Here is a 13,040-nt window from a genome sequence, read left to right as displayed (position 1 = left end):
TACAATCAAGGACTCTACAGTGAGCTCGAAGAACCGTAACAAAAACTCTTCAGATATTGCCTCAAACTTTTTCACTTTATTTTTCTTCTGCTCTTTTCTGTCTGTTTGCTTGTGTGTATCGCGTATGCATGCTAGCGTGGGTGCGTCATGTATTCGTAGGTGTTAACTGAATTAGAGTTTTAAGTTTAATAAATTTCAACTTTTCTTCTTTAAACCTAAGAAAGCCTGTTTGTGCTGGTTTCTTTGCCTTATAATTGGAAAGCGGTGAACAAGGATTCACCAAGGGGGAGCTAAAAACAAGGCGTGTTTAAAATTAAATCCTGTTACGGTAAGACCAGGTGAAGGCTGAAAGGGAACCCTAGACCTCTTTCTTACCTGGTCATAACAGAAATTTGGGTGCTACCATCCTGGATTTATCCACAGACAAATGGGAGAAATTGGAAGTGGGAAGCCAAATTGTTCCCAAGCAAAAAAGAGCAGGTTTTCAATACAAGTTTTCTTGTGGTTTTGTGTGCTTGAATACTAACATGTCTGCAGCTGAAGCTAGTAGCTCCCCAAGCCAGGGTGAAGTAACTTGGGATAAGTTAAAAGCACTGTCTATGGTAGAGGTGTGCAAAGGAAACCCAACGCGAGCTCGGAAGTCCGACCCCACCCGACCCGAACTGGGCACATGTCGGGACCCATCGGGGTTGGGTCGGGTGGCAGGCCTTTACAACAGTACATGGGTAAAGGTCTGCTACCCGACCTGACCCTGACGGGATCTGACAGCATGTGTCGGGTTCGGGTCGGGCTTCCAGGTCCAGCATTCGGACTTAGGTCAGGTTTCCTTTGCACACCTCTAGTCTGTGGAGGAGTTGAGAAAAATGGCTGAGCAATATGAGATCACTGTACGTGGCAAGTGTAGGAAGTCTGAACTCCTAAGACTAGTGGCCAACCATTTTTCCCTTGAATCTGAAGAAGCAGAAGCAGGGTTAGAAGTAGACCCAGACAGGGTATTATTAGCAAAGATATAACTGGAACAAGGGAAACTTGACTTAGAAGAAAGAGAGAGGCAGGAGAGGGAGAAAGAGAGAGAATATTCCAGAAGGAACATGAAGAAAATGAAAGGCAGGAGAGAGAGAGAGAAAGAATATTCCAGAGCTGAAGAGGCTTGAGTTAACTAGGGGACGACAGAGAAACCCCAGTGAAAGCATGGCCAATATGGAGGAGCGTAATTCAGGGCTGGGTACAGAATTATTAAAACCAGCTCAACTAATTCCAAAATTCAATGATGAAGATGTAGAAACATTTTTTTTTTGTCCTTTGAGAAATTGGCAAGTCAGCTAAAATGGCCAGCTGAGACGTGGCCTCTTTTACTGCAAAGCAAGCTAACAGGAAAAGCCCATGAGGTTTATTCCCTGTTGCTAGATGAGAGTTCATCAAATTATGAACTGACAAAAAGTGCTATCCTCGGGAATCTGAATTAGTACCCGAAGCCTGTTGCCAATTGTTTAGAACCCTCAAGAAGCAAGCTAATCAACCTTATCTGGTGTTTGAAAGAAGTAGGCAGCTGGCTTTTGACCAGTGGCTGAGGGCTCTTAATGTACAGTTCATCTATGAGAATCTCCGAGAAGTAATTCTGTCAGAGGAATTTAAATACTCTCTCCCACTCTCCATAAAGACCCATGTAGAGGAGCAGCGAGTTCAGAGAGCCCGACAAGCAGCCAGTCTGACCGATGAGTTTGGTTTAATTTATAAGTCGGTCTCACAGGAGAGAATCTTGCCTAATCACCCCCACAAATCCGAAAAGGACAAAGGGTGGGAAGGTGATAGGAGCCCAAACAGTCCTGGGGGAGAAAGAAAAGCAGGAGACACAGGGGGCCTTCCTCTAGCCAAAAAGGAAGGTGCTGTGAGCAGTGAGAGTGAGACCCGGAGACCTGTGTGCTTCCATTGTAATAAAGCAGGGTATTTAAAAGCTGACTTCTGGAAATTAAAGGGAAAACCTGTAGAATTAATCAGGGCACACCCACTCAGTGAAGACAGGGAACCTGATGGAAGGCACAGCAGAACAAGCTGTGGCTTTAACTGCAGTAAGAGTGAGACCCAGGAAGCTTACGGCTGCAAGTGCAGGAAAATTTAATAGGATTCCTGAGGATTATGAAGGTTTTATGTCTGAAGGGAAAGTAACCCCATACGTCTCGAGTGGTGCAAACAATCCCATAGTAATTCTCAGAGACACGGGCCAATAGATCGTTTTTACTGGGAAAAGGCCTGACCTTTCCCCCAGAGAGTGCAGTGAACACCTGAATGGTACTGGAGGGCAGTGTATGCCTGTACCTGTACACCAGGTGTACCTGGAGTGTGACCTAGTTTCGGGACCTTGACCGTAGGGATTGTCCCTAGTTTGCCTGTGAACAGAGTTGACCTACTCCTAGGTAATGATCTGGTGGGGGTGAAGGTGATAGTCTCCCAAGTAGTGAAAGAAAGACTGCAGGAGGTCAGAGAGACAGGGTCGTGGCAGGAGACGGATCCCTGCAGTTTCCCTGAATGTGTAGTGGATCAGGCCATGATCAAACCAGCTCCCCGAGAGGAGACTGCATTGGCTTGGCAGGCTGATGACCAGGTCTGTCTGTCTGAGACTTTCTTTGGAAAGTTAGAAGACCCAGGGAATGAATTAAATGGATTTTCCCTCGCTGAGGCTCAGCGAACCGACCCAGTATTGAGAGAGTTAGCACAGGCTACCCAGTCTGAAAGTGAAGCAGAGGGAGTCACTGATTGCTACTATTTAAAGAATGAGGTACTGATGAGGAAATGGAGTGGTGCCGGAGAGAAATATTAAGAAGGGCCCATGAGACTACAGTGGCTGTACATGCCGGTATACGAAAGACCAAAGCCCGCATAAGACAGCAATTTGACTGGCCAAAACTCCACAAAGATGTGGTGGAGTACTGCAGGAGTTGCCACATGTGCCAGGTTGAGGGGAAACCCCAACCTACAGTGAAACCTGCACTCTTAAGTCCTGAACCGGTGTTAGGAGGACCCTCCAGAACCGGTGTTAGGAGGACCCTCCAGCACAGGGCTGGTGAACTGTAAGGGACCCCCACCTCAGAAAAAAGAAAACCACCCGAAAGTCAAAGTCAAAAGCCTTTGCATGACTCAGCAAAGCACTGAAAGAGAGTTCAGGATAGACCCGCCCACTACTCCTGGAAAAGAAAATTACCTCAGCAGGAACAAAGACCCAAGGCAGCCATGGAAATGGGCAAATGGAAGAGAAACTTCCCCAAAAAAGAACCACATGTTTATTGGGATGCCAAAAAAGGGGTGATTTTAATAAGTTGTAGGATTTGTGAATGAATGAAAAATGCATGGTTTGTTTTCTGTATCTTATATTTTCTCTCAAACCTTTTAATGTAATGCACTTTTCTCAAATCACCTTTCATTCCACTGGGTTTGGAGGTGTCTTGCTGGGCCCCCACCTGCCAAAGATGAAGCACATTAATTTTGTCAACGGCATTGATTTTAAACTGTTACTGGAGTGAAGAAAGGACTTGTTAAACAGATCAGCCGTGGCTGAAAAGACATTTAACAGACAATGATTGGAAGGACAAAGGACTATTCCCTGACACATTCAACCCACAATGGACCTTGATCACCAGGTATTGTGTGTAAGAGGAGCATTCCAGAGACTACTCAGGTTATACAATCCAAGACGTGGTCAGACCAGTTAATCACATGACTAACCTGCTTGGCAACCTGGGTTTTTCTGAATTGTACAAACAGTTTGAACTGAGAAAGTCTGTTTTGCTCCTGGACTGAGAAGATCTCTGCTGTCTGCTCCTATCTCTTTCTCACAAGCCTCTGAATCCACTGAAGACACATGAACCCCAAGAGAGAAAAGTCTCCGACAGCAAACAAGGTTTAAGAAGAATACTGGGCCCCAACAAAAAGCATGATCTACCTACCATCAAGAACTACAGGTTACATTACTACAGGTCCGATATCCAAAATCTGGCACCCTTGGGACCAAGACCATGCTGGATTTCAGATTTTCCTGGATTTCGGATACATGGAGCGGAGAACGCCCTCCGGATCAGCTAGAGCCTGAGGATTATTACCCGGATGAGTAACATCCCCAGCCAACTGGAGCCCGGCCTTGGGACAGGGAACGGGGCTTTTTGAGGGGTTGGGGTGGAGAGGATCCACCGATCGCCGGGGCGGCGCAGTGGTTAGCACCGCAGCCTCACAGCTCCAGGGACCTGGGTTCGATTCTGGGTACTGCCTGTGCGGAGTTTGCAAGTTCTCCCTGTGACCGCGTGGGTTTTCGCCGGGTGCTACGGTTTCCTCCCACAGCCAAAGACTTGCAGGTGATAGGTAAATTGGCTGTTGTAAATTGCCCCTAGTGTAGGTAGGTGGTAGGTCAGTGCTGTATCTCTAAATAAAAAAATTTTTAAAACTCGACAGTGAGCTCAAAGAACTGTAACAAAAACTCTTCAGATATTGCCCCAAACTTTTCCACTTTATTTTTCTTCTGCTCTTTTCTGTCTCTATTTGCGTGTGTGAATCGCGTGTGCATGCTCGTGTGGGTGTGTTGTGTATCCGTAGGTTTCAACCGAGTTAGAGTTTAAGTTTAATATATTTCAACTTTTCTTCTTTAAACCTAAGAAAGCCTGTTTGTGCTGGTTTCTTTGCCTTATAATTGGAAAGCGGTGAACAAGGATTCACCAAGGGGGAGCTAAAAACAAGGCGTGTTTATAATTAAACCCTGTTTCGGTAAGACCAGGTGAAGGCTGAAAGGGAACTCTGGACCCCTTCCTCACCTGATCGTAACACAATCAACAAGGAGGAGATCAGGTTTGGCTGTGATGCCCACAGAGTCAAATAGTCTGTGGGCACTCTGCCACTTGGGTGAGGTCTTGAACAGGTCTTGTCTGGAGAATTGTACCCCGAGAGAGAAATTAATACAGTCCTTCAGGGAAGGGGGATGGAGAGAATTGGCAGGTAAAGGAGGAAGAACAATTAGAAAAAGCTCCGTTGTGGAGAAGGAGTCACTGATCATCAGAGGAGACTTTTCTATACTCTTATTCCAATGATTTGGTGGAAGATTCTTGTCCCTCACAGTCCTCAATGCCCACCTGAGACCTGAGTCTCTATCTGCCCCTACTAGCTTGTGTTACAATCAGCAGAAACTCCACTCCTTGGCATGGATCTACTTAGAATCATAGAATCTTACAGCACCTAGGGAGACCATTTGGTCTGTCCTGCGTATGCTGGTTCTTTTGAAAGAGTTGTCCATTTTAGTCCCACACCCTGGTCTTTTCCCCAAAGCCCTGCAAATTAGTCCTCTTCGCATACATGTCCAGTTGCCTTTTGAACATTCATGTGGAATCTGCTTCCACCATCCTTTCAGGTGGTGTGTTCCAGATCTTACCAACTCTCTGTGTGAAACACTTTCTCCTCATATCACTCCAGTTCTAAAAAGCAGCAATGGAAAGGGGAAAATTCAAATCATGCTAACACAGACTGGTTGGGCAAACAGCCTGTTTCCTTGTCTTAATTTCTTGATATATATTGTTTTAAAAAATGCATTTTTTTTTATTCACCCAAAATTAGAGGGTTGAATTGCTATTTTATGTGGAAGCTCACCTTTGTTGCTTTCTTTTTAGTCTTTTCGACTGCAGCCCACAGGAACACCGGGAACTTACCTGATTCAGACTAGCTCAAGTCAAGGCCTTCCTATAACACTGACAACTAGTCCAACTGTTACCCTTACCTCACCATCCTCTCCAGAACAGATTATTGTGCACACACTCTCAGTAAGTATGGGTTTAAGAATCAGATCCAGTAGTTCAGAAATTCCAGTATAACAATAATGTAGTTTACCTTAATATTCTTCTTCTTTGGCCTCCTTGTCTCAGGAGTCAATGGGTAAGCTCCTGGAGGTGGTTAGTGGTTTGTGAAGCAGGCCAATTCTAGAGTGACTGACTCTTCCACAGGCGCTGCAGATAAAATTGGTTGTTGGGGCTGTTACACAGTTGGCTCTCTCCTTGCGTTTCTGTCTTTTTTCCTGCCAATAGCTAAGTCTCTTCGACTCGTCACTCTTTAGCCCCGCCTTTATGGCTGTCCGCCAGCTCTGGTGATCACTGGCAACTGACTCCCACGACTTGTGGTCAATGTCACAAGACTTCATGTCGCGTTTGTAGACGTCTTTAAAGCAGAGACATGGACGGCCGGTGGGTCTGATACCAGTGGCGAGCTCGCTGTACAATGTGTCTTTGGGGATCCTGCCATCTTCCATGCGGCTCACATGGCCAAGCCCTCACAAGTGCCGCTGGCTCAGTAGGGTGTATATGCTGGGGATGTTGGCCGCCTCGAGGACTTCTGTGTTGGAGATACGGTCCTGCCACCTGATGCCAAAAATATTAATATTAAGTAATTATTATAATTGTCACCTCGTAATTTTGACAGTGATTGCAGCTTACTACAGTTTTGCATGAGGTATTTCAATTTCCAGCAAGGCATCCAGATTTCTCTCTCTCTCATGCTAATGAGTGGGATTGATGATGAAAGATACATTTTACATTTCTTGTATGTACCAGGTGATAATATAAATATCAGGTAGGGATTTGTAAGCTATTGTTAAACACACACTACCAGCACAACCTCCATCCAACCACGTTTTGTACCAAATAACTATGGGACAGTCTGCTCTCCAGTGATGAAATTTAGCTGACATTCAGATGGCAATGATTCAACCTCTGCGCTTGCTTGTGTATCTGCATGGATTCCACTCTCTGTGTCCTTGGCAAATGAATGATATATAGTTCATGGTATAACTCAGAGATGGTTTCCCTCAGACGCTGGTGAATCTTTGGAATTCAGTACCCCAGAGGGCTGTGGAAGCTCTATCATTGTTCAAGACAGAAATTGATAGATTCCTACATACTAATGACATCAGGGGATTATGGGGAAAATGGCGTAGAGGTAGATGATCAGCCATGATCTGTTTGAATGGCAGAGCATGCTTGACAGCCTACTTTTGCTCCTATTTCCTATGTCACTCCTTGCAGATAGCAGCATTGGAATGGTATCGGTAGAACTGTCCCATTAACTAAGAGCTGTAGTGTTGAGTACATTACTAATTAATTTGAGTATTGCTGAAAACAGAGACATGTTGTCGAAGCTGTTCATCTTGCACTCATCAGAACAATACGCAAGAATACCAATGTAAGGGAAAATTTATACTCTGAGAAGAGAGTGCTGATTGGTTGGCAAATGGACTCTGATTGGTAGAGGCGTTGCCATGGAGAATGCACCAGTTTATGGTGACTGACAGTTAACTGCTGTTTGGTCAGGGAGTGTTGTAGTTTGGAAAATGCTTGTTATTTTCAGGCTGTTGTTCAAAAGAACCCATCATTTTAAGATAGTTTTCATCTGTAACAAAAGTTTTTGCACATGATTCATATCATTTTACCTTCCATGGAATTGCTCATGTGGTAAAGAGATGATAACTACTCTGTATTGACAGAAACATTATACCATGTGATGTACAGTGTATTATTGAGGTCAAACTGTTTAAGATGACTTAAGTGTTTGAGGCCACAAAGTCTAATTGCTGTAAGTAATCACAACTTGAGGTTGCTTGGAGCTTAATTGTAATTTGGTGAGAGAACTTTGTAGATTGGAATGTGCTTGTCAGTTTCAGACGATCTCCGAAACACTCAGTATTTTCATATTATTTTGCATCTATAATCAAGTATGATGTCAGACATAAGATCTGTGTCATTGCTCATGGTGAGTTGGGAGATAGACTATTTTACTACAAGAATAGGTGTAGCAACACAGTCTGATGGGGAAAGTATTCCTGTAAGTAAATGTGACATTTAAAGTATGTGCTTTAAGCAAGACTTTCAATATGTTATAGATATAAATATGTATACAATTGAAAAGCTTACAGCAAATAGTAAACCTTAGTATTTTTGATTCAATTTGTTTCCATATCTCTCCATTACAAATCCCCTTTATCGGAATATTTCCAAAATATTTCTTGAACTTGGTGCATGTTTAATTAGCAGCGTGTGTTAGTTTAAAGGGCACAGTTCATGATTTAAGTGCTTAGAGTTTTTAAGATATTATTGATGAAAATGTTGACCCAACAAACTCTGACATCTCTTGGCAGCCTAAGGCTCTTCTTCACGATATTAGTGAAAATGTCATTGTACAAATGACACATCGAGTGTCATCATCCATGCCGTTGCCACTGATGACATCACTTCTTCTATAACCTAAGCTGATTTGATAGTTGATTCAGAAATCAACCACACGGATTTGACAGAGCAACAGATTCACTCCACATATCTTGAAACTGATGCCAACAGAGAGATTAATCAGGCAAAGTTAACTCAACAGCAAAGCACATGTCAGACAGACCTTACTGAAACAGAAATTGCCCAGTCAAACCTGAACTCTGATAGTAGTGAAGATGTGATGGGTTCAGATGTAAATATTAATGAATCACATCTCAGACAGGATGCTGAAGTGCAATCTGATCTAAGTGGTGCTGATGTAACTGAGATAAGAGCTGTCACTGAAAAACAAATTAATGTTTCACTATATAGTTAATCAGAAAAAGATATAGCAATATTATTGTATATATGTAGATCTTGCAAAGTAGTAATAGGAGAGATGGCTGAGTGACCCAATAGAGGGCAAGTCTGTCAACTTTTAAGCTTAATCACCAGTGTAATAATACTTGTATATCTTATTATTGCTGTTGTCTTACACACCTAAAAGATTTTAATTCTCTTTTGAGGCCAAATAATGCACTGTTCATGTTCCCAATACTGCCTGTGATTGAATTCAGGATGTAATTTATGTCTCTCAATAAATGTTTCCATTCAATAGGCTCTAGGTTCTCCCAATATTGAATCAGGCATCGATGAAGAAACTACACTTATTGTTTCATCGGATCATGGGTTTATTCAATCAACAGATGATATTGATAATGAGTCAGTTTTGCCGTTAACAACACTGACCGGTAAGGAATCTTTTCTGTGAACGGTTAATTGCGTATTTATATTTTCAATGAACATATATACCTATAGTTATTAAGACTATATAAATAAACTAACTCAATAATCTTGTATTTCTTGGAAAATAGTCAAATAGTAACTTCAAAATGGTATTTTTTAATAGTTTCACTGTCTTTTGTAACAAAAGCAGCCTTGAAGCATTAAAATGAGGATATGTTTGTGCTTGTGAAGATGCAGCCATTTTACTATTGGTACTAATTAAGTGGGGGATGTCAGTGCTGGGAAATGGACACTTCTCCATTTTGAGCACCCAATGTCAGCATCATCAGGTACACTACCAGCGTAGCAATGCAGGGTAAACCTCCACCTACCTTTTTTATTCATTTATGGGATGTGGGCATCACTGGGAAGGCCAGCCTTTATTGCCCATCTCTATTTGCCCTTGAGAAGATGGTGGTGAGCCCCCTCCTTGAACCGCTGCAGTGGGTGGTGAAGGTATTCCTACACTGCTGTTACGGTAGAGTTTTCCAGGATTTTGACCCAGCGCTAATGAAGGAATGGTGATATATTTCTAAGTCAGGATCATGTGTGACTTACAGGGAACTTGCAGGTGGTGGTGTTCCCATGCTTCTAATGCCCTTGTCCTTCTCAGAGGTAGAGGTCACAGGTTGGGAGTTGCTGCAGCGTATCATATAGATGGTACAACTGCAGCCACGTTGCACCGATGGTGGAGGGAGTAAATGGGGTACTGATCAAGCGGGCTGCTTTGGCCTAGATAGTGTAGAGCTGCTTGAGTGTTGTTGGAGCTGTGCTCATTCAGGCAAGTGGAGAGTATTCCATCACACTCCTAACTTGTGCCTTGTAGGTGATGGAAAGGATTTGGAAAGTCAAGAGGTGAGGCATGCACCATGATACCCAGGCTCTGACCTGTTGTAGCCATGGTATTTATATGGCTGGTCCAGTTAAGTTTCTGGTCAATGGTGACCACCCCCCACCCAGGATGTTAACGGTGGGCAATTCAGCAATGATTCTCTATTTTTGGAGATGGCCATTTCCTGGCACTTAAGTGGTAATATTCATGCCACATTATCAGCCCAAGTGTGAATTTTATGCAGGTCTTGCATGCCTGAGATAGTTATTACCCTGTGTAAAGATGTATTTTAACTGGAAGGTCACAAGAGCAATCTCTATATTACAGTACAAGGTGAATATAATGTTCATCATGCTTGTGGCCGTCTTGCACAAGTACAGACATGAGAGATTTCACTAAGACATTCAGCCCCATATGGATGCCAGCTTATCCCTTCTCCTAAGGAAGATAAACAATTGTTGGTAAAATATCCAGGAGAGTAAAGTTTTTGTGGATTTGACCCGATTACTAAGTAATTTAACAAAACTCGAGTATCAAACCAATTTTATAATCCACTTTATTAACTCTCATCAGATGCATTTGTAATAGATCCATAGTCCCAGTAGCACAAAAACCTCATGTTCCACAGATATTTCATCATTTGCACTTATCCTTCTAGCCTTTAAATCCTATTCTTTTTGTGAAGGCGTTTATCTACATGGTAATAACTGTTTTTACAAGAAGTCTATTCCACATATTATTTTGGGGATCTATTCTCCAAATCTCTAGTCTTGCTCAGAACTTTTCATTTTTTTTTTTACTCCTGCCTTCTAGTTGTGTGACTTTTATCAGAACATTGAAATTGAGCCAGGCTCCAGACCTCAAAACAACCTTGATCCAGCCATGGACGCAAGAGCTGAATATCAGATGAGGTAAGAGGAGCTGTCCTTGACAGCAAGGTAGCAGTCGACCAAGTATGGCACCAAGAAACCATAGCAAAACAGAGGTCAATGGGGGTCAAGGGAAAACTCTCCAATGGCTTATGTCATACCTGGCACAAAGCAAGATGGTTGTGGTGGGTAAAGCTGGTCAATGCAATCGCTTTCAATTTCCCCTCAAGTCACACTATGGGATATACTCCTGAGGTTGGAGCTGAGGCAGTGCAAAGGGAACTTTACTCCATATCTAGCTGTGCTAAGTATTTGAACCTGTGTAGGGTGTGCTTGATGCTGATATGTGTTTCTGAAATGGAAACTGTTCCATTTCTCAGCACTAACTACCGTCACCTAGACGGGCACATTTAAAAAATATTCAAATGAACTGATTTGTTAGCTTCCATGTGTCCTACAGGCTTGAATACCCTAGTTTACTACACTTACATTTGAGATTAAAATTCTCATTCTGTTTACAGATCCCATTTTACAACCCCAGGGTGACTGTTCAGACATCATTGGTTCATCATTGGAAACCCCAGATCCTGATGATTGAAAATGACGACTGCTCTGCATACCTGTTGTGCTCTATCTTTAATAGGGAGTAATCTAAAGGTGTTATTCACTGACTATGAAATGGTCAGTGGCTAATGAATCCTCTTGATAATTTAACATTTCTGAATGTATGGTGCTACCTTCAAGAGACAAACTGCATAAAATGAAGAGTAGTTAAAAAAGTGTTCCTATGGTGCAAATTTACTAAACAATGTAAACTAAAGTGTGTGACATTGTGCCAAGAAAACTACCAAAATTATATAAGTATATATAAAAAATTACATCACCCTTCCCCTTAATATAATGGTGTCAAAGACTGGCATGTAGGATTATTTGAGTTGAGAAACTGCCTCTGAAATTGGAGAAAAAGTGTTAACTTTTTTACTGGATGAACCATCACTGCTAAAGGTGCTGAAATTTGCTTTACCAATATCACCTTTAGAGTTACGTGGGCATTTCTAGTTTAATAATCCTGCTTTTATGTCAAGGACTTTGAACTAAGTTACACATTTTGAATGGAAAAGGGTTTTTTTTATATATAATTCAGGTTAAAAATGTGGTTTAAATGCGTTTCATACATCTATTGTAACTCCACAGTATTTCAGAAACATGTTTATATCTAGAACTGGTTGTTTAGTAGGGGGAAAAGACTATCCCCTTCTCCTCCTCCCACCCTCACCCCAAAAAAACTACCTTTCACTATTGTGTAGGAAAAGTACAAGAATTATGTGCCCTAGGCATAATTAAGGAAAAAGAAAAACTGTACCTACCAAAAGCAAACTTGCACTACAGTGATGATAAATTTGATAAAATACTTGTCAAAATTTTGTGACCATCTCCAGGAATTAATCAATATTAGTGTATTCAACTTATTTTTGTGCACAAATGAACAGAAAGTGTAGACACAAGTTCAATGTATATAAATTATTTTATTACTATTTATTCTTTAAAACAAAGTAAATGCTTTCTTACAGTTGTATTGTCTAGTATTGGTTCACAGTCTTCGTTTGGCTATTTCATTTTATTGTAAAAATCCAGTAGAGTTAAGTGGCTGCATAGTGCAATTATTTCATTACTTAAGACAAAATAAAAGTATATTTGTCCTGCAGTATCTTTATTTCTACTTTGTGTTATACTTCGTTTAAACAGGTCATTGTCCTTCAAGTGCTTTATATAATTAAAAAAACAATTTGCAGGAGAGAAAAAGAAACACCTTTTACAAAGAGAATGTGTGTGTCATTTCAAAACCTTGGCAAGTGTGGAATGTTCACTTAGTGCAAGTCTTAAAATTTATTTTGGAAAGACAAATTGCATGAATGTTTGTGGCATCGACCCCAGCTTATGCAGGACGCAAACTGCATCCACGATGCTTCAAGTTCTGTATTACAATACGAAGCTGGTAAGGAAACTCGTTCCACTTTTACAAAACATTCTTCCTTGCTGTGCAGACCAGAAATTCCATTTCTCCATTCGAGATCTTCATTTGTAAGCACATAGTAAACTTGAAGTGTATTCTCGAGCTGGTACTGTCAAGTCATTTACCAACATCATGGAAGTACAAGTTGGCACATATGCACAGCATAAGGATTGAAAATAAATTGTAGTAGATTAGATTCCGGAACTTAGGTTCCAGGTCTCCTTGGCGATACCAGAAAATCTGAAAAATATTAAATTAGTGTGAACTAAATGACACGT

The 13,040-nt window shown here is 41.7% G+C and overlaps 2 protein-coding genes across 9 annotated transcripts in view; one reads left to right on the top strand and one right to left on the bottom strand.

Moving 5' to 3' along the window:
* The window catches only part of dmtf1 (cyclin D binding myb-like transcription factor 1), a 63,560-nt gene extending 51,112 nt beyond the window's left edge, over positions 1–12,448 (top strand). For 4 of the 5 annotated variants that reach the window (XM_068059598.1, XM_068059599.1, XM_068059596.1 and 1 more), the window contains 3 exons: positions 5,643–5,792; positions 8,881–9,013; positions 11,270–12,448. In XM_068059598.1, the coding sequence (XP_067915699.1) occupies positions 5,643–5,792; positions 8,881–9,013; positions 11,270–11,346 (360 nt within the window). In that variant the 3' untranslated portion in view covers positions 11,347–12,448. Of the gene's footprint in view, positions 1–5,642; positions 5,793–8,880; positions 9,014–10,692; positions 10,791–11,269 lie in introns of all 5 variants that reach the window. The other variant, XR_010977702.1, reaches the window with a different exon arrangement.
* The window catches only part of tmem243b (transmembrane protein 243, mitochondrial b), a 49,141-nt gene continuing 48,355 nt past the window's right edge, over positions 12,255–13,040 (bottom strand). For all 4 annotated transcript variants that reach the window (XM_068059601.1, XM_068059603.1, XM_068059602.1 and 1 more), the window contains exon 5: positions 12,255–13,002. In XM_068059601.1, the coding sequence (XP_067915702.1) occupies positions 12,880–13,002 (123 nt within the window). In that variant the 3' untranslated portion in view covers positions 12,255–12,879. The remainder of the gene's footprint in view (positions 13,003–13,040) is intronic.

The sequence above is a fragment of the Heterodontus francisci genome, chromosome 27, assembly GCF_036365525.1.
Source record: "Heterodontus francisci isolate sHetFra1 chromosome 27, sHetFra1.hap1, whole genome shotgun sequence".
Lineage (NCBI taxonomy): Eukaryota > Metazoa > Chordata > Chondrichthyes > Heterodontiformes > Heterodontidae > Heterodontus > Heterodontus francisci.
Note: the sequence above shows the minus strand (reverse complement) of the source record. Positions and strands in the feature narration are given on the sequence as shown.